The sequence below is a fragment of the Barbus barbus genome, assembly GCF_936440315.1.
Source record: "Barbus barbus genome assembly, chromosome: 44".
Taxonomy (NCBI): Eukaryota; Metazoa; Chordata; class Actinopteri; order Cypriniformes; family Cyprinidae; genus Barbus; species Barbus barbus.
In genome coordinates, this window is record NC_136722.1 from 98,311 (window position 1) to 121,242 (window position 22,932).

The 22,932-nt window shown below is 38.9% G+C and overlaps 2 protein-coding genes across 2 annotated transcripts in view; both read right to left on the reverse strand.

Annotated features, from left to right (window-relative positions):
• LOC306863203 (reversion-inducing cysteine-rich protein with Kazal motifs-like) overlaps window positions 1-1,597 on the reverse strand; it is a 73,570-nt gene extending 71,973 nt beyond the window's left edge. The window contains exon 1 of the mRNA XM_079406427.1: window positions 1,348-1,597. Within this exon, the coding sequence (XP_079262553.1) occupies window positions 1,348-1,417 (70 nt within the window). The 5' untranslated portion in view covers window positions 1,418-1,597. The remainder of the gene's footprint in view (window positions 1-1,347) is intronic.
• Window positions 1,598-5,637: 4,040 nt separating this feature from the next.
• The window catches only part of LOC306862958 (uncharacterized protein), a 110,128-nt gene continuing 92,833 nt past the window's right edge, over window positions 5,638-22,932 (reverse strand). Inside the window, exons 40-42 of the mRNA XM_079406073.1 lie at window positions 14,984-15,181; window positions 9,130-9,239; window positions 5,638-6,454 (exon numbers count right to left, since the gene is read on the reverse strand). Of these exons, the coding sequence (XP_079262199.1) occupies window positions 6,196-6,454; window positions 9,130-9,239; window positions 14,984-15,181 (567 nt within the window). The 3' untranslated portion in view covers window positions 5,638-6,195. The remainder of the gene's footprint in view (window positions 6,455-9,129; window positions 9,240-14,983; window positions 15,182-22,932) is intronic.

Here is a 22,932-nt window from a genome sequence, read left to right on the forward strand (position 1 = left end):
ATCTAACGCTAAACCATGCCTTCTGTGTGTGTTTCAGACCACTCACAGCAGTTATTTACAGCAGAATCCTGAGCACATGGACACACACACTACACTCTACACATGCGCTCCACAAACACACACAAGCTACACACACACACACATGCACGCTTCACAAACACACACAAACACACACACACACACACACACGCACACACACACACATACACACACACTTCAAAGCACTTCGGCATCCAGATGTAAGCTTGACTTTGTTTGACACTAATAGAATAGAACATGAAAGAATTGACTTTAAGTTTGATAAACAACATCAACATTTTTTACTTTTTCTTATCAATGCAAAACATCATGGCAACAAGACTATCTGATTCTGACACCTACAACAAATGTTTCCAACACCTTCATGAGACTTTAACACTTTCATGATTAACATTAACACTATATCACCAGACCTCAGTAATCTCTCATAATTACACTTTAACTGGAAAAGCACTTCAGTTCCCAGAATGCATTGTAGTATAAAAACATATGCATGGCATGCATTCGCTGGTTTATTTTTGAAAATTAATTACAATAAAGGACAATATTGCATTTCTCAGTTATGATCAGAATTAGGAGTCAATCATAATGCAAAACTTGTTTTCTTAAAAGTGCTAAATTAAATTAAATATGTAATCACTTTAATGTAATCACTAGAATTGTGACTTTAAACTAAACACAGATATTTAAACCATTATCCCACAATGCAACACAATATGTTCATTGTTCAGAGTCATTTGTTGTCAATATGAATTTACTGTAGCATTTGGCAAATCCCTGTCATTCTACAGTGAGTCATTCTGTAGCCTAATGCGTGTTTATGAATGATAAATAAAGTGATTATGAAGGGTTACTCTAATAGTAGTCCTCCTGACAGGATGAGCAGAAAACACATTTATTCACATCTTACCCTCAATATGTATCATATCTGAAGCTATTATTGCAATCGGCCATCTGCCAACATATGAATGCTCAGCATGAATAACGGATTCATAAACTGCTACTCGATGAAGTTACAGCCCGACTACAGCCGAGCATATACATAGATCCTCATCATAGACTCGATCATATTTATTATGCATTACCAATCATAACACAATCACCATTCAATCATTCTGATGCATTGAGAATAACGGGGCAGGATCAACAAGTCTAAACTTGATTATGCTGTTCAAATGTCGCTATTGGCCATTGTTAATAGCAATAACCGCTATAATGGGTGAAAACCATGTTTTCCCGGATAAATCCAGCCGATTACTGACATTAAAACAACTAGAAGCAGAAGCGGAGAAGTGGAAGCGGACTTACCCTGAGTGTACACGAAGACGCAGAAGTTGCAGCAGAGAAGCACAATGATTATCTCAAAACACACATACATCTTATAGAAATCCTAAAGTGCATGATGGACTCAGACGCAAACGAGACTCGAGCTCCATGAGAGCATCTGTGCTAGCGGGAGCGCAGGAGAGCACAGGCCGCTCAGGAGACGCGCAGCCCGGGGAGGAGGAGGAGGAGGAGGAGGCATCACCGCACTTATACCGTTATGAGCCCGAGGGGTGGAGAGGGGGACGGACACACGAGCAGGAGGGGAAAGAAGAAAAACAGCCTTACAAAACTTACAAAAACAGATCAGACGTGGATTATTGTGCACATCCACAGATATTACTGTAGCCTAATACAGAGTTAGGATACCCTATTCAGAATTTAATATAGTGTAGCTATCTCAACTGCTTTATTAATGTAACTGATTACTTTTGATTACTTTTCTAATGTTTTCAACTGTTGATCATTTTGAAAGATGTAAAGCAGACAGGGTTATATTACAGGAGATCTCAACACTGATTACTGACAGACTTTACAATCTTTCATCAGATTATAATACATTTCATTTCATAGCACAGCCACCACGAAATCAGACTTTAGCACCTCTTTTTATTTTTAAATACAGATAAAAATAAATAAATAAAATCAGATTTAAAATCATAGCAAGTAATAGTTTAATAGCTATGATACTGTTTTTGAAATCAAATCTTTGCAGCTATGACAGGAAACACTGGTGTAACAATGCCTTGGAAAAAAACTGTTCATCTTTAAAAAAATAAAGCATACATTTAACCCAAATAGGAAATAAAACAGTTATGGAATAAGCATGTCTCCTATTCTGTCCTAAACTCCTGAAACATTGCTGTCTCATATTTTAAAACAGTCAATGCAATTTATGAAAGAAATCAATTAGATATATGTGTGTGAAAATATTCAGATGTACCCCCCCTGTAATCATTAACATCTTTATAAGTAAATAATTTAATTACACATTTTTTTCTCAGTAACTGTAATTAATTACAATTACATTTATTTTGTAATTAAATTACATAATTCCATTACATGTAACTAGTTACTCCCCAACACTGCATTACAGTTAGAAAAACATATCATATTTGCTTAGAGAACGAAAACATTACAAAAAGATAAGACTGAGACAGACCGATAGATAGATAGATAGATAGATAGATAGATAGATAGATAGATAGATAGATAGATAGATAGATAGATAGATAGATAGATAGATAGATAGATAGATAGATAGATAGATAGATAGATAGATGTGGATGTGAAGTGTTCTTCAGTGTTGGAGTAACACATTACAAATAACACAAGTTATGTAATCAGATTACTTTTTCAAGTAGCTAGTTAAGTAACACGCTACTTTTTAATTTACAAAATATCAGAGTTACTTTCAAATGAGTAACACAAGTTAGTTTGTTTTCTCGTGTATTGACTGACAGCTCTGATATCTCTTCTATCAGGAGTAAGTGCAGAGACAGAGACACTTCCTTCAGCTCCAGGCTTATTCATTTCACTTTTGGTGCGAAAGGGCTTTTACAGTCGCCAAAAATAGAACTTAATTTAAAATAAAGGTAACAGAAAGTAATGCAAAAGTAACTAAACTGATTACTTTGCAAAAAAAAGTAACTAACACAATTAGTTACTTTATGGAGTAAAGCAATATTGTAATGCATTACTAACTTTCCCAACACTGCTATTCTAGTCCATCAAGCTGGTGTGTGCATCTGAACGCTGGGCATGTGCTCAAAAACACATAACAAAAAAGAAATAACAGAAATCAGAACAGGCGCTTCAAGAATAATATCAGAAATCTGTGGTTTGTGGCGTCTGTGTATGATTCACGTGACCTGCTCTCTTCTGCTCCTCAGGCCATCATATCAGAACAGACGGACACTGTTTCCCAAATACATCCTCCAGCTGAAAATACAACCTTTGACCTTCTCAGATCAGCACTGATTCACAACCTGCCACTTTAAGATAAAAACCATAAGAAATATTCAAAGATAGGCAAGGGAAAAACATCCTATCTGTGGCTTTGTAGGTGACACACACAACGCTTCCAGAGAAGCCATGATTGAGGTTTGATTGTGTTTCTATGGCATGTGCTGCTGTTTGCTTTGAGTGCCATTATTGTGCTCTGATGGCCAGGACACCTTACATTCAAATCACTGTTTATCAAGGCAATGATAGCCTATTGAGGCCAGACATAACCCATATAACTTCAGATAATTACAGTAGGTTTTCCAAACTAAACTAAAACTGGAGACTAATGACTTTTTCTGGCAAATCAGAGTATTTAATGAGCTCCTTTATACGCTGCTCTGCGTCTGGCGTGGTGCTGTAATTAATACTCATGGAAATGTTGGTGTTTGTTGTGGGATTGAGCCTGAAACAGATGAAAGATCTTCAGGAAACAGCACTGATTCCTCAATCTGCTTCACACGTGCACAGAGCTCCACCACATCAAACCTCTGCGAACATAATCTTCATTACCCTAATGAGCCTCAACGAGCCAATCACAGAGCAGGACTGACACACAGCTCATGTCTCCACACATCTGAGTTGATTCCATAATCTTACCTGTACATTAAAGCATCCGCTAAAGGAAATAGTCCGTTACATTGTACAAAACAATCATAGACAAAAACTGCTACAATATGACAGACAGTTATATTAATACTGAACTCCTCCAAGGTCATTTTCACTACAAACGATAACTGAGATGCAATTTTCAGAGCGGACTGATACACGGCATTGCGCGATTTAAGTTGCTCCAAATTTTGCGGCATTCAAAAATGATGTAAATATTGTACTTAAATTCTTAAAAGTAGCTGGAAAAGGAAAATTTCTTGATATATATATTAATTAACCCCCCAACTATATAAAAGTTGTTTTTTCTTATTGCTGAATGCCACGATTGACCAATCAGAATCAGGTATTCCAGAGAATATTTTACTTTTCTACTCAATAGCAAGACTGGAAAGCAATAATATTAATATTAAAATAAAACATAAAAATAAAATGTACAGTCCCGAGAGAGAGCCAGAGATTTTTAGGACAATTTTTGTCATCAAGCAAATGTATATATTCTACATTGTTTCTGGAAATTCTGCTGCAAGAACTATTTTGGCAAGAAATATGTTTACAGTGATCAATTATTGCAAGAGCTATAAATTAATAAAATATAAGTTAGAGCAATAGTTTAATTGGCATGGAAGTAATGTGGAGCATAATAAAAACTAAACTAATAGTAAAAGTGTAATATAAAGTATAAAATAAGTCTATGGATGCTGTTTTGTTACAATAAATAATGAGAAATGTACATTTCAAATAAAAAGCTAAAAAGACCCATGATAACATCAAACTGATGTGAAGCCGGGACTTGTGCAATAAATTCATATTAAAAGCTGAGACCTCTTAAAGTCACTGTTTACATGATTTTTTCCCACAACATTCCTCTGTGAGGAGAATCAGGAGTTCTGTTGGTAAATAATGTGCTGTGGCTGATGTAATGCTGTGTTAGTGCCAGTCTGAGGGTGGCAAACCTCACAGAGTCCAGAAAAACAACCCAACTCATGCCAGCTCAGAAAGAGAGAGAGAGAGACACACACAGAGAGAGAGAGAGAGAGAGAGAGAGAGAGAGAGAGAGACAGAGACCTCGAGACGAAACTAACACTTTGCACAATCACACAGGCTCGTTCTCAGCTGAGGCGCAAATTATTCTAATTACCAGTAAGTGCAATCAAACAGAAAAACCAACGAAAATGCAGAGTAGAAATAGGTAGGAAACAAACTATTCCTTCCTAGTAGAAAGTAAATAATTTAAACAACAGAACTGCGACCAAGTTATTCAAAACACTTACGCGAGCTGTCGTCCGTCTCTTCTGGTGACTAATCGGCTTTCCCAACCTTAGAGCAGCGACCGAGCAGTTTAAATACTTTCACAGTCGCTGTGGCCGGCTTCTGATCAGCCCAGCCAATAAGGTAGGACTGCTAATAGCTCAAGACGAAACTAACACTTTGCACAATCACACATTAAGTAAAGATCATGTTCCATGAAGATATTTTGTAAATTTCCTACCGTAAATATATCAAAACTTCATTTTTGATCAGTAATATGCATTGCTAAGAACTTCATTTGAACAACTTTAAAGGAGATTTTCTCAATATTTAGATTTTTTTGCTCCCTCAGATTCCAGATTTTCAAATAGTTGTATCTCAGCCAAATATTGTCCATCATAACAAACCATACACCAATGGAAAGATTATTTATTAAAAAAAAAATCCTTATGACTGGTTTTGTGGTCCACCATCACATATGAAAATAATAAGTACTTAAAGATCCAATTTTATTCAATAGACAAACACACAATTGCTTTAATTGACTTGCTTTAAAAAATGTATAAAAATGTGATTTGATGTTGATCTGATCTCTGAATCAGACAGATTGCAAACTCAGTGAAATGGATTGCAGTATCCAAAAATAAAAAAATTGCATAATTAATTCAAACAGTTAAATTACATATTTATCCATTCTCAATTTTGAAAGATGTGCGGCCACTGTATAAATAAAACACTGAAATTAAATTAAATACAAACAGAATAAGAAACAAATAAATGTGATCAAAAAGACTTTTTTTTGGAAAATCAACAACAAAAATACAATATGAAAAGTACAGTGCATCCAAATGACATAAAGAAAGCCGATCTCCCAAGTCCATCGCTGGGAATCGGCCAGCACACTTTACATTCGAGAGCGCCGGCTTTGGCTGTTAAAGTTCATGTGGACAAAGCCTGAGACAGACTGCTTCAGTATCTGTGGTGCCATCTTCTGTGGCGCTCCTGTGCAGTGTGCAGCTCCTGGAGGCTCTGGCGGTCGTGGCTGGTCTCGATGCACAGGACGATGAAGCGGTTGGAGCAGCTGCGTGTTTGCTGGTTCAGTAAGCCGCTGTAGAGGAACGATGCTTGACCGGTGATGGCCATATCAGCCGCTCGCCACGACTCACAGTTCAGAGCGGACAGACGACTGCCTCTCTCTGAAGAGCCGTGCCACACCGCCTTCTGAGGCCTGAAACACACACATGAGCCGAGGAATTCGATGTTCAACAAATAAATGCTGTTCTTATCTGTGAATCCTGAAATAAAGCAATAAGCCCCATGAAGCTGTGGTTTACAGTGAATTTATAACAGCTAAGGGGCGTTGTTATGCACAATGCAAAGTGTTATAAATTCACTGTAAACCACGGCTTCATGGGGCTTATTGCTTTTATAAAACGGTTATTCCATATACATAGTAAGGTTTCACAAAAAATAAAACTACGTTAATGATAATAATAAAAACAGTATTCTTCCACCAAACAATGTAGTTCCTCAGAAACAGTTGAGGTTGCAACAAAGTGGTTGCCGAGCAACACACAGACGTAAACAAAGGTGTATGTTACTTTGTAATTTAAAGCAGCTTTGAACACAGCTCAACCAATCAGAATCAAGGACCGGAACTATCCATTTTATAAAATAAAATGTAAGACAGTTTCCACAAAAATATTGTGCAGCACAACTGTGTTCAACATTGATAATAATCAGAAATGTTTGTTGAGCAGTAAATCAGTATATTATTATGATTTCTGAAGATCATGTGACACTGAAGACTGGAGTAATGATGCTGGAAATACAGCTGCAGATCACAGAAATAAATGACAGTTTAACACATTCACATAGAAAACAGCGGTGTTAAATTATAATAATATTTTACTGTTTTTACTGTATTTTTGATCAAATAAGTGTAACACCAAACCAGCAGAGGGAGCTCTCACCAGAGTACTGACTGCTTGCCACTCCCTCTGCTTCTTCTACTGCCACTTCCTGTTTGTTGCTTTATAAGCCAGAGACTGAGCACATGTCAAACTGCAAAGTATTGCCAGTTTACCTGCCTTACCAAGCGTTTACCATTGTCTTTCTCATTGCCTTGCTGTGTATAACTCTGCCTGTTGACCTCGACTCTGATTTCCTGGATTTGCCCCTCTGCCTTGTTTGCTCGTTTGGACTGATGTTTGTGTACGAACTCTTTGCCTGCCTACTGATTTCCGTCTTCTGGATTGCCCCTGTGTGTATCAACGGACTCACCTGTGATACTGGTATAGACCTCTTACCTGACTTCACGTTTCTGTTTGTTGAAACCCCTTTTAATAAACTTCTGCGAATGGATTCTAACTCTGCCTCAGCGCCATCTTCACAATAAGTTTGCTGTTTGTATTGTGTTGGACATATGATTTGTCTAATAAAGCAGTAATCACGAAGGTCCATCCCTAAACCTGACCCTCAATGCTGCATCAGCAGATCATTCATACAAATTCACCACCAAAGCATCATAAAGTTATGACCCGCCATGAGATGGTGTGGACCAAAACAGAAAGGTCCAGGATTATTACAACATCTGACATTCAGCTTCACAAAACCCTCTGAAGACCTAAAGATTCACTTCTAAATCCCTCCAAAACAACAGAACCCCAGCTAACAGAAACTCATCAACAAACCTCCTTCCAGGAACATTAACATACGGTTAACAATGCATAATACAGGTTTAATGACGTTCTCAAAGCATTCGCAGAAACACATTATTTATACATCGTTCGTGGAATGTTTTGTTTTCTGAAACGTATCTGTTTTAAAACGTTACTTGTTTCAGAATGCTCAAAGAACATTTAAAAGTAACATTTCCACAGTGCTAATAAATTTATCATAGTTTTTGTCAACATATATTCACTGATAAAAATAAGACAAAAACATTTTTAAAACTTAAATTTTCATAACAGAAAATGATGTCGATCGTGTGGATTATGCACAGAATGTACAGTGCATTATGTCTGGTGTGCATGTGAATCTGTGCATCGCATCATGTTCTTATTTCAAATTTGATCTAATTTATGATAAAGACACGTTATATGTCCAGGCAGTTAAACCTGTCTGCATTGCATGTTCAAACCTTACTATCATTCACTTTAACAGCTTAATAGATGGTTTCTCCAGGAACATAAAATGAGTTTGGATGTTTTAGAGAAATCCTTAATGAATAACAATGTAATTAAACCCGACTAAATCAGTCGACTAAAACTAAAGCAATTAATTTGACTGAAATATGACTAAAACTAAATGGCATTTTAGTCAAAAGGCTATGACTAAAACTGAATACAATTAGAATTTGCTGTCAAAATGAACACTTTCCCATAATAATAAAAGTGATAAATGATAAAAATGCAAGTGATGCGAAGTTTTAGTGTTTAAAAGATGTAAATAACTGGATGTTTTGAACAGTTGTGAAGGCTTTATGGCACACCGTCTCTTCTGCTCCCTGCATTCACACAGAAACTCTCCTGAAACGCCAAAGACATCCACAAACCTCACAAACAAGCTTAAAACGGCTACTAGCCGACCACAATTACTGCTCCACTGCCACGGCCTCATCCCAGGATATATTTACCGGCCTGGAGTATAAATACACATAAACACAGAACCAAAAATAAAAAGACACGGGTGGAGAAATATGAAAGCCAGAGTCGTCTGGATTGTGGTCCGCCGCTGAACTTCTGCAGATCTTCACTAGAGTCTGAGCAGTTAATGAGGCAGAAGGACAGGACTGAACACAGATATTTGTGCAATTGTTTGCCTAAAATGTGCTTAACACAAAACAAGGAGGCTGTAAAGCGTGTGATTGGATCAGGGAGCTGTTGAAGTGGTGTTTCTCACCAGAAGGGGTCGCTCATCACGTCTCGGCCGTCGAAGGAGTACAGCGGGACACTGGGAGGCAGGAGATGGCTGGAGAAGATGCTGTCCCAGTTCTTGAACAGGACCTCACCCTGCAGACACAGAATACACAGCATATCCACAAATATGAGACTCTTCAGACTCTTAAAGAGACAGTTCACCAGCATTCTGAACACTCACAACTTTACTTCTCTCATGAAGCCTCATTTAAAGGAGCAGCCATAACTGCTCTGGGTGTGTGTTCACGGTGTGTGTGTGTGTGTTCACTGCTGTGTGTGTGCACGTTGGATGGGTTAAATGCAGAGCACGAATTCCGAGTATGGGTCACCATACTTGGCCACATGTCACATCCCGTCACGTTAAAGCTTTGAAAGACACAATAACAGCATGAATTGATAGCTTTGTGTGCAGATCGATACATGCACTAGTGTTCAAAAGTTTGTATTTTGTATAGTCTCTTCTGCTCACCAAGGCTGCATGTATTTGATCAAAAATACAGTAAAAACTGTGAAATATTATTATGATTTAAAGCAGCTGTTTTCTATGTGAATATGTGTTAAACTGTAATGTATTTCTGTGATCTGCAGCTGTATTTTCAGCATCATTACTCCAGTCTTCAGTGTCACATGATCTTCAGAAATCATAATAATATACTGATTTACTGATTAACAAACATTTCTGATTATTATCAATGTTGGAAACACTTGTGCTACACAATATTTTTGTGGAAACTGTGATATATTTTATTTTTCAGGATTCACAGATGAATAGAAAGTTCAAAAGAACAGCATTTATTTGAAATAGAAATCTTTTGTAACATCATAAATGTTTTACTGTCACTTTTGTTCAATTTAATGCATCCCTGATGAATAAAAGTGTTAATTTCTTATTAACTTTTAAACGGTAGAGCATATGTTGTTACTGACTAAAATCTTGACATCCTCCTTTGCTCTTCTTGAGTTCATGACACTAGCAGTGATGCCTGATTCATCCACAAATAAATTCTTTCAGGTTTTCAGGGAATCATTTGATCTGCTGCACAAAACAATGATTTGTTTATAAATCGAAAAGATCTGGTTCTCGACTCAATGATCCGCTCAAAGCAGCATTTCCAGCTCACTAGAGAGGAAAGTTATCAGTAAATCAAACATACCGAATAGTGTGTTCAACAAAAGTTTGGTTTGGATCGGCATGAGGGAGACTAAATGATTTTATATTTTGGGTGAAGTATCCCTTTAAAACATATTCACACCAAGAACACAACAAAAATGTGACCCTGGAGCACAAAAGCAGTCATCAGTAGCACAGGTATATCTGTAGCAATAGCCAACAATACATTGTATGGCTCAAAATTATCCATATTTATTTTATGCCAAAAATCATTAGGATATCAAGTAAAGATCATGTTCCATGAAGATATTTTGTAAATTTCCTACCGGAAATATATCAACACTTCATTTTTTATTAGTAATATGCATTGCTAAGAACTTCTTTTGAACAACTTTAAAGGAGATTTTCTCAATATTTAGATTTTTTTTTCAGATTCCAGATTTTCTAATAGTTGTATCTCAGCCAAATATTGTCCTCTCCTAACAAACCATACATCAATGGAAAGATTATTTATTCAGCTTTCAGATGATGTATAAATCTCAATTAAAAAAAAATGACCCTCATGACTGGTTTTGTGCTCCAGGGTCACAAATGTCTATTCACACAGCATTCAGATGAAAACGCATTGATAATAGGGATGTGCATCTCCATAACTGAGGCCGATACGATACGCATCTCGATGCATAGCCAACGATACGATACATTAAAGATACATATGAAGCAGTTACCGATGCGATACAATTCACCCCTGTTACAATGCAGTGAGATCCTATTTGGATTCAACACAATGCGATGCAATATGATGGAGAAAATATGATCACTTTTAATGCCTCGAGGCCTGTCTCATAAAACAAGTTTACCAAATAAGCCAGGCTTATTTCAGTTAGTCTGACTCATTGTCAAATGATTTGGTTCCATAAAGCAAATTTAACATTGGCCAAATGTAACATTTAACAAGCTTAGTCACTGTGGCAATTTATCCTGGGAAACTAACCTGGTCTTAAGCAGGCTAACTGTCAGACTAAGCTGAGTTCCTCTAACACTGACCAACAGAACACAATGATATTAGCACTGTCTGTATTATTTCCTTTTTTTTTTCTTTTCTTTTTTTTTGCAGTTTCTTGCAATTCAGCCTTTCTCTCTGGTTTTATGACAGCTGTACCTTTTATAGTTTGCAGAACAGATAGCAGAACATTACAACATTACAATCTAAAATTGCTCTTTAAAGCATTAAAATATCTCAATTAAAAGTTAAAATCACTGAATTAAAAATGAAAGTAAATAAAGAAAATTATTATTTTAACTGCTATAAGAAACACACGAACTAATTTAATCTTAGTAATTAGTACTGTACTAGCTTAAATTTGATTTACCTATTACAATAGTACCATACAAATACACTATATGTAGGTTTAAAATTCCACAAAAGACACATTTAATGTTTAACAAATATTTTAGCTAAATGTATATTTAACTCAGAATTATTGCCTCCGTCTGTTTAGAAGCACTCGTTGCTCTCGCGTGCCTCGTCCACTCCTGACAGCAAAATAGATATGTTTGCATGACTTTCTAACATTTGCAGATGAAGAATATACCTGTGACATGTCAGTTATGCACTGAGGAAAACACATCTCAAATGCATTAAACAGCACAAATATATTCGCTGTTTGCCATGCTGGATCAATCTGATCCATGATCGACATTAAGGGCTGCTTAAGAATAAGCGTGCACAAATTAGTAAAGTAAAGTCGTGACATATTGTCAAGTATGGTGACCCATACTCGAAATTGGTGCTCTGCGTTTAACCCATCCAAGTGCACACACACAGCAGTGAGTAGTGAACAAATGCACACACACACACACACACACACCGTGAACACACACCCGGAGCAGTGGGCAGCATTTATGCTGCGGCGTCCGGGGAGCAGTTGGGGGTTCAGTGCCTTGCTCAAGGGCACCTCAGTCGTGGTATTGAGGGTGGAGAGAGCGCTGGACATTCACTCCCCCCACCTACAATCCCAGCCGGCCCGAGACTCGAACCCACAACCTTTGGATTACGAGTCCGAATCTCTAACCATTAGGCCACGACTTCCCCGATTGTGGAAGTCGTGAGATTGTGTGAACTTAATTTGTCATTTATGGAACCGCTTTAGCTCCGATTGATTTGTTAGGTTATTTCAAGTCAGGTTTTGGACTTTAATCCCTGTTTTTCCTCAGGTCTCTGTAGTGTTGTTGTGATTCTTCATATTCACGCAGCAGCGGTGATGAAAGAACGCGCTCGAGACACAGTTTAGGGAAGAGTAATCAATCTACATAGAAAATATTACTTACAGATTATTAGTCACTTTCTAAATAATAAAAGTATAGCGCATCCACTAGTAATTATATATAAATAAATCTGTTTTTACCGATGCAAATACAGTGGTGTGAAAAAGTGTTGGCCCCCTTCCTGATTTTTTATTTTTTTGCATGTTTGTCACACTTTAATGTTTCAGATCATCAAACAAATGTAAATATTAATCAAAGATAACACAAGTAAACACAATATGCAGTTTTTGAATGAAGTTTTTTATTATGAAGGGAAAACAAAATCCAAACCCACATGGCCCTGTGTGAAAAAGTGCTTGCCCCCTAAAGCTAATAACTGGTTGGGCCACCCTTAGCAGCAACAACTGCAATCAAGCGTTTGTGATAACTTACAATGAGTCTGTTACAGCGCTGTGGAGGAATTTTGGTCCACTCATCTTGGCAGAATTGTTGTAATTCAGCCACATTGGCAGGTTTTCGAGCATTTTTAAGGTCATGCCACAGCATCTCAATAGGATTCAGGTCAGGACTTTGACTAGGCCACTCCAAAGTCTTCATTTTGTTTTTCTTCAGCCATTCAGAGGTGGATTTGCTGGTGTGTTTTGGATCATTGTCCTGCTGCAGAACCCAAGTTGGCTTCAGCTTGAGGTCACGAACAGATGGCCGGACATTGTCCTTCAGGATTTTTTGGTAGACCGCTGAATTCATGGTTCCATTTATCACAGCAAGTCTTCCAGGTCCTGAAGCAGCAAAACAGCCCCAGACCATCACACTACCACCACCATATTTTACTGTTGCTATGATGTTCTTTTTCTGAAATGCTGTGTTACTTTTACGCCAGATGTAATGGGACACACACCTTCCAAAAAGTTAAACTTTTGTCTCGTCAGTCCACAGAGTATTTTCCCAAAAGTCTTGGGGATCATCAAGATGTTTTCTGGCAAAACTAAAACGAGCCTTTATGTTCTTTTTGCTCAGCAGCGGTTTTCGTCTTGGATCTCTGCCATGCAGGTCATTTTTGCCCAGTCTCTTTCTTATGGTGGAGTCATGAACATTGATCTTAACTGAGGCAAGTGAGGCCTGCAGTTCTTTAGATGTTGTTGTGGGGTCTTTTGTGACTTCTTGGATGAGTCGTCGCTGCGCTCTTGGGGTAATTTTGGTCGGCCGGCCACTCCTGGGAAGGTTCACCACTGTTCCATGTTTTCTCCATTTGTGGATATTGGCTCTCACTGTTGTTCGCTGGAGTCCCAAAGCTTTAGAAATGGCTTTATAACCTTTTCCAGACTGATAGATCTCAATTACTTTCTTTTTCATTTGTTTCTGAATTTCTTTGGATCTCAACACGATGTGTAGCTTTTGAGGATCTTTTGGTCTACTTCACTTTGTCAGGCAGGTCGTATTTAAGTGATTTCTTGATTGTGAACAGGTGTGGCAGTAATCAGGCCTGAGTGTGGCTAGAGAAACTGAACTCAGGTGTGATCAACCACAGTTATGTTTTAACAGGGGAGTGGGGGCAAACACTTTTTCACACAGGGCCATGTGGGTTTGGATTTTGTTTTAACTTCATAAAAAAAACCTTCATTTAAAAACTGCATGTTGTGCTTACTTGTGTTATCTTTGATTAATATTTAAATTTGTTTGATGATCTTTGTTTGAGCAGGACAATGATCCAAAACACACCAGCAAATCCACCTCTGAATGGCTGAAGAAAAACAAAATGAAGAGTTTGGAGTGGCCTAGTCAAAGTCCTGACCTGAATCCTATTGAGATGCTGTGGCATGACCTTAAGGCAGTTCATGCTCGAAAACCCTCCAATGTTTCTGACTTACAACAATTCTGCCAAGATGAGTGGACCAAAATTCCTCCACAGCGCTGTAACAGACTCATTGTAAGTTATCACAAACGCTTGATTGCAGTTGTTGCTGCTAAGGGTGGCCCAACCAGTTATTAGCTTTAGGGGGCAAGCACTTTTTCACACAGGGCCATGTGGGTTTGGATTTTGTTTTCCCTTCATAATAAAAAACTTCATTCAAAAACTGCATGTTGTGTTTACTTGTGTTATCTTTGATTAATACTTAAATTTATTTGATCTGAAACATTAAAGCGTGACAAACATGCAAAAAAATAAAAAATCAGGAAGGGGGCCAACACTTTTTCACACCACTGTATGTTAGAAACGATGCATCGAAATATAAATGCCAACTTTGCAGCCGGTGCACACTTTTTAAACTGATGCATCGCATCCTTAACTTTTTATGCCGATGCACCAAGCGAATCGGGAAATCTTCCCATCCCTAATCGAGAAGCAGTCACTATAGTTGAGCACAGGCCTTAAATCTCCAGGCAAGAAACAGAAACAAAGAAACTTCACAGCTTTCATGAGTGATTTATTAGTAAGAATGACAGAAAGCCGCTTTACCCTCAGGTTGACGATCGGCATGTTTGTTCGGTACATGGGCTGCACGATGTCAATCAGGTCCTGTAGGTGGTGTGAGAGGAAGGCCTTGTAATCGTCTCTGATGCCCATGGCTTGAGCTTGAGTCCTGCAGAGTTTATTGACTGAGTGGATGGAGCCCAGGTTTCCCGTCAGCGGTGTGTTGAGAGCCACCAGCCTCAGCTGAGAAACACAGGAGAAGCACACGTGTGTCAGCACATAAATCACATTCATTCAGAGCCAGCCATCAGCGTCACATTAGCTGAGAAAGTCCTGTCTATTGTCAGAAGCCTCTTTCAAACCAGGCATGTGTTGCTCGGTGCAGTGAACTCAACCTGCTGTGAATCTGTGAAAGATCTTTCATTCTCACTAAATTCCCAGTCATGTGGATTCTAGAGGTGACCCCAAATAGTCGACGATTCGATGCTTCGATAGGAGGAGCGTGATTCGACTCCCAATCTCACAGTCGAATATTAAGGGGGTGTTATGATCGGGGTTTTTTTGGCTATATGGGGGTGCTCAAATGTCTGATTTCACATAGAACTACCGATTTTCTCCCAATAAGTTAATATTCAGCCTATTAAGATAATGCTGTAAATAAGAATCGGAAAAGACATGTTTTGATTTCAAAACATTTCAGCTGGTTTATATATATTGTGTATACAGTATTATTTATCTTGTATAAGATGCATTTGGTTGAGTTGCGCTGCAGTAAAGCGCTTCAGTACTATACGCAATTTATCTCTTCAGCGCGAGCAGGACAAACAACAATGCAGAATATTAATAACTGACTGGGACTGTCATATACATAACATTAGAAGGAGAACACTATTATAATAAACGCTGTGAATTTTTAGAGTTTATTTGCCGTGTTTCTGCACGTTGTTGCATGAAGAACGCATCCACAAAAGGAGTTAATTCAGAGCCGTGCAGACGTTCATGTATTCGGGGCATTCTGTGCAGATAGCCTGTAAGTTGTAATATTAACGTTATGTTGTATAAATAACGAAGCCTATTCTATATGAGATAAAGGAGTTAAATCCCATTGATTTAAAACCTGCTATCAGATGCTTCATTCTATTGGTCATCTTCAGCGCGTGCAGCTCTAAACAGAAATGCAGAACATTAATAACTATCATATAGGCTTCATAACGTTATATTGAGAGCACTATTGTAAAAAATGTTGTGAATTCTTAGGGTTTTGCTGACATTTAATGTTAACTATCTTTTAATAAAAACATAAAACAATATTTTTGTATCTGCGAGGTGTCCGTTACACATTTTTCCCTGTGTGTTAACGTCAATAATTATGACTGTCCAATGTCTGACTTGACTCTTGGTAATTTATTTTGCCCCGCCCCCAAACACATGATTCGACTATCAGTCAACTATCGGCATGATTCGACTATGAAGATCCTTAGTCAGGGACACCCCTAGTGGATTCCTATTGAAATGACTGGACTCGCATGCAAAAATTCACCTGAAAACAGTAAATACGATCGAAACTTAACGTCACAATCAACAAAAATGCTAAAAATGTGTATGGAAGGGACGGACTGGTATATTGGCCAATGATCGGAATCGGCCAATAAAAGCAATTATCTGCACTGCAATTCGTGTTGTGTTGAATATAGGGCAGTCAAACTTAATACAATGCATTAACGAAATCTCACAAAAATAAATAAAATAAAAGTGCTAACACAGGTTCTGTTTGACCCAATACATCACCCTTAGTTCATTCAAGGGTTGCCAGATCTGTGGTTTTTCTGTTATTTGTAGTGCATCTGTCATCATGTCTCATTTAATCAATCAATCAATCAATCTATCAATCAATCAAGTGTTTCAGCCTAAAGAAAGATGTCAAATAAAACTGCTTATGATCAATATATCACTTATCATTTACCTCAGAAAAGTCATCCAGGGCTCACAGCTGGTTAGTGCACTAGAGAAAACACTAGACTTGAACTTAGTTACAAGTATGTTTGAATAAATCTGACACGAAGACCAGTTTTTATGGAAATTACATTATGTGCCATTATTATATTATTATTATATGTGAACATAATCAGTAGTTTGGGCTCTGCTGTTAATTATAACTTCTAATATAGTAATGAGAGGGTTCCCTGAATAGTTTGCAGTATTAGTTGGGGGAGATTTTCTTTCTTTAGTAGACCAAACTATTGTGAGTTGAGGAACTGTAGAGGAACTGAGAATAATATAAACGCCTCAGCATGCACACACACACATACACACACACACACACACACACACAGAAAGCAGAAATGTGTCTCTCTTCACAGTCCCAGACGGGCTGGACGATCTTCACCAACAGCAGATGGACGGAACCATAATTTAGTCTAAAACGGGAGATCTGGACGCCGCAGGGACGCTTTCACAGGCCTGATGATCAACCAAACCATGACTAATCTCAAATCTCACATCCGTCTCTCTCTGAGATGACAGCCTGGGAACGTCTGTGAGCTGAGACGAGTAAGAAAGCATCATGGGACAGATGTGAGACAAGTGTTTTCAGAAGTTTACCGCTGCTGCAGGAGCCAAACACTGAACACACACAACTGACCGCTCCTGACTCCAACACAGACACACACATCACCTCACACACACACCATGAGCATATCCTTTACTTGATATTCAGTATACACCAATATTTATGTATTTGCTCTGAAATGACTTAAATTATTCTCTCTCTCTTTCTTTAATCAGAGGAACCATTATAAACACATGCAGATTCAAGCTGATTACTGCATCTAGTCTAGTGGAAACAAATGTAAGGCGTATTTTCCACACTGTTTTCAGTAAATATTATTTTAATTTAAATGCACCAATATATTATATGATATAAATTTTTAGATATTTGAATATGTAATATTTATCATATATACACATTATATACATTATATATTAACAATATACATTGTTTAATATTGTGTATACACATTTATATATTTGAAATTGTAGCCAAAGTGTCCAAAAATGATTATAAATAAATAGTTATTATTTAAACCAAAAATACTTTTTGGGGAAAATGTATATGAATTCATTATTTCTGTATATATTTACTCAAATATGTTAATATATTATATATTTAATAATACACTACTGATCAAAAGTTTGGGGTCAGGACGATTGTTTTTAATGAAGTTGATTATTTTATTCAGCAAGGATGCATTCAATTGATCAAAAGTAACAGTAAAGAGATTTATAATGATCTCTGAAGGACCGTGACACCGAAGACTAAGATCACAACAATAAATTACATTTGAACATATACTCACATAGAAAACAGCTATTTTCAATTGTCAAAATATTTCATAATATTACTATTTTTAGTGTAATTTTTTATCAAATAAATGCAGCCTTGGGGAACAGAAGAGACTTCTTTCAAAAAGATTGAAATATCTTACCGACCCCAAACTACTGAACGCTGGTGTACATTAAAAAAGTGTTTCATGAACAATTGAGTGATGGCTACCTGATATATTGAATCTGAGTTTTAAATCAACTTGAATCAACAATGTTGTTTATGTTGTTTATACTTCCAAAATCATCACTGTAAATATAAGTGTTGTTGTGAATATTCATTATATTGTCCAGCCCTCACAGACTAAAGAGAAAACCCAAAACATATAATCTGTTTCTCCTCCTCTCTCTAGGCGTTTATGTCAGAGAAAATACAGTTTACATCCAAATGTAATTTAAAGCATACAGTACAGAACCTAGAAATAGATTTCAGAAGAAATAGAATTAGATTTTTTAGAACCTAGAATTATACATTTTTGATGACCCAAGATGGCGCAGCGCATGGCAGCCATTGTGCTTGGCTCTCCAGTTGTTTAAGTGTTTTTGTTAGTTTTTTCCCCTTTTTTGTTTGCCAAACACGATCAGTTTCATCAGGAAAGAACTGCTGAACATTCGGCAGAACACCGGTTTTTGATTATTCGGATGTTTTGCTGAACATAGTAGTTGGCGGAGCTGCAGCGCTCTTTAGACGCTTTAGGACGCGCAGAAGGGGGAAGCGAGCCGGCGCACTTGTGAAGCTCAGACAGCGCGGATTTCGAATGTCTAGCATCCATCTGGCGAATCTCTGCTCTGTACCCAACAAAACGGATGAACTCCTCCTGCTTTCCCGGTTAAACAAGGACTTTTCAAACTCTGCTGCTCTGTGTTTCACGGAAACCTGCCTGAAAGGCGCCATCCCAGACAGCACACTTCATCTTCCTAACTTCACGCTGATCAGAACAGATCACGACGCGGAATCAACAGGGAAATCACGCGGCGGCGGGACATGCTTCTACATCAATGAATGGTGGTGTACAGATGTAACAGTGTTAAAGAAGATGTGCTGTTCTGTAAGCCGTTCTATTTGCCGCGGGAGTTCTGCTCGTTCATTCTCATGAGTGTCTACATTCCACCGCAAGCGCACGTGAGCACAGCTTTACAGAAACTCACTGATCTGATCACAGACACAGAACAACAACACCCAGACTCTGTTTTAATCATTCTTGGGGACTTTAATAAAGCAAATCTCTCCCGTGAACTGCCAAAATACAGACAGCATGTTACATGTCCCACCAGAGACAGTAATATACTGGATCACTGTTACACAACGATAAAGGACACATATCACTCTCTTCCACGGGCAGCTTTAGGACTCTCTGATCACTGTTTGGTTCTTCCCATTCCAACCTACAGGCAGACACTGAAATCAGTTAAACCTGATTTAAGGACTGTAAAGAGATGGACTAATGAGACAGAGCGGGTTTTACAAGCCTATCTTGACCTTACTGATTGGAGTGTTTTTGAAGCTGCTGCAAATGATCTGGACGAGCTTACAGAGACTGTAACATCATATATCTGTTTCTATGAGGATATGTGCATTCCTACCAGCATTCATCTAATTTTTAACAACGACAAACCATGGTTCACTGCAAAACTCAGACAGCTCCGTCAGGCCAAAGGAGGAAGACATTACCAATTACAAGACACCATACCCCAGCACTGTGGAGAATCAACAACTGGCAGACGATCTGAATGAGTTCTACTGCAGGTTTGAAAAAACACCATTCACACCTCCTGCAACCCCCCTCTCCCCCACACCTGAACTGCAGATAAGAGAAGATGACGTGCGCCAGATCTTCAAAAAGAACAAGAGAAGGAAGGCACCAGGCCCAGACAGTGTGACACCAGCCTGTCTGAAATCCTTTGTCTGAAATTCCCCATCTTCACACAGATCTTCAAGAGATCACTGCAGCTGTGTGATGTTCCCTCATGCTTCAAACACTCCACCATCATCCCTGTCCCAAAGAAACCCAAGATAACAGGACTTAACGACTACAGACCTGTGGCTCTAACATCTGTGGTCATGAAGTCATTTGAAAAACTGGTTTTGGCTTATCTGAAGGACATCACCTGATCCTTAATGGACCCCCTGCAGTTTGCCTACAGAGCAAACAGGTCTGTGGATGATGCAGTCAACATGGGACTGCATTACATACTGCAACACCTGGACCCACAGGGACTTATTTGAGGATCCTGTTTGTGGACTTCATCTCGGCCTTTAACACTATCATTCCAAACCTCCTCCTGTCCAAACTAACTCAGCTCTCCATCCCCACCTCCATCTGTCAGTGTATCAACAGCTTCCTGACAGACAGGCAGCAGCTACTGAGGCTGGGAAAATACACATCCAGCACCCGCACCATCAGCACTGGAGCTCCTCAGGGCTGCGTTCTCTCCCCACTGCTCTTCTCCCTCTACACCAATGACTGCACATCTAAAGACCCCTCTGTCAAGCTCCTGAAGTATGCAGACGACACCACACTGATCGGCCTCATCCTGGACGGTGACGAGTCTTCTTACAGACAGGAGGTTAAGGAGCTGGTTGTCTGGTGCAGTCTTAACAACCTGGAGCTTAACATGCTCAAAACTGTGGAGATGATAGTGGACTTCAGGAGAAACCCCCCTGCTCTCCCCCCACTCACCATCATGAACAGCACTGTGACTGCAGTGGAGTCATTCAGATTCCTGGGCACCACAATTTCTCAGGACCTGAAGTGGAACAATCACATTGACTCTATTGTGATTTAGGCCCAGCAGAGATTGTAATTCCTTCGCCAGCTGAGGAAGTTCAACCTGCCCAAGGACTTGCTGGAACAGTTCTACCCTGCCATCATTCCATCCTCTGCACTTCAATAACTGTCTGGTTCAGCTCAGCTACCAAATCTGACCTCAGAAGACTACAGAGGGTAGTCCCGACTGCTGAGCGAACCACTGGTACAACCCTCCCCACTCTCCAAGAACTGTACTCATCCAGAGTGAGCAAAAAGGCTGGTAAAATCACTCTGGACCCCTCACATCCAGCACACTCCCTCTTTGAGCTGTTACCGTCTGGTCGACGCTACAGGATCCAGAAGAGGAACATTGACGTCCTCCACAAAGAGGGTAAGTCACAGAGGGTCATTACTGAAAGGTGTGGCTGTTCACAGAGTGCTGTATCAAAGCATATTAAATGCAAAGTTGACTGGAAGGAAGAATTTGGGTGGTTAAAGGTGCACAAGCAACAGGGATGACTGCAAGCTTGAGAATACTGTCAAGCAAAGCTGATTCAAACACTTGTGAGAGCTTCACAAGGAGTGGACTGAAGCTGGAGTCAGTGCATCAAGAGTCTCCACGCTCAGACGTCTTCAGGAAAAGGGCTACCAAGCCAATTCTGAACCAGAGACAATGTCAGAAGCGTCTTACCTGGGCTGTGGAGAAAAAGAACTGGACTGTTGCTCAGTGGTCCAAAGTCCTCTTTTCAAATGAAAGTAAATTTTGCATTTCATTTGTAAATCAAGGTCTGGAGTCTGGAGGAAGAGTGGAGAGGCACAGAATCCATGTTGCTTGAAGTCCAGTGTGAAGTTTCCACAGTCAGTGATGATTTGGGCTGCATGTCATCTGCTGGTGTTGGTCCACTGTGTTTTCTGAAGTCCACAGTCAATGCAGTCATCTACCAGGAAATTTTAGAGCACTTCATGCTTCCTTCTGCTGACAAGCTTTATGGAGATGCTGATTTCATTTTCCAGCAGGACTTGGCACCTGCCCACACTGCCAAAGGTACCAAAAGCTGGTTCAATGACCATGGTGTTACTGTGCTTGATTGGCCAGCAAACTCGCCTGACCTGAACTCCACAGAGAATCTATGGGGTATTGTCAAGAGGAAGATGAGAGACACCAGACCCAACAATGCAGATGACCTGAAGGCCGCTATCAAAGCAACCTGGGCTTCCATAACACCTGAGCAGTGCCACAGGCTGATTGCCTCCATGTCACGCCGCATTGATGCAGTAATTCATGCAAAAGGAGCCCCTACCAAGTATTGAGTACATATACAGTAAATTAACATACTTTCCAGAAGGCCAACAAGTCACTAAAAATGTTTTTTTTGTATTCTAATTTGTTGAGATTTGGTGGGTTTTTGTTAAATGTGAGCCTAAATCATCACTATTAAAAGAACCAAAGACTTAAACTACTTCAGTCTGTGTGCATTGAATTTATTTAATACACGAGTTGCACAATTTGAGTTGAATTACTGAAATAAATGAACTTTTCCACGACATTCTAATTTATTGAGATGCACCTGTATGTTATGATATTAAATTAGTTTTAATCGTTTAACCACCACAGCGTCTTGTCTCCATTGGCAACAAGCACAGTTTGTGTGGATTGCAAGTTGCAGGTAGCGAAAAGTGCAAGCGGCGATTGCAAGTGACATTCTAATTTAGTTTTTTTTTTCTTGTCTTCACCACCTGGCTACTTGTGTAAAATGTTGAGAGATTCAATTTAAAAATTATTAATGAATACAATAAAATAAAAAATAAAAAAGACTGCAAGTGACGTCGGAAGTGCAGGTGTCTGAGAGTGCAAGTCTGAAA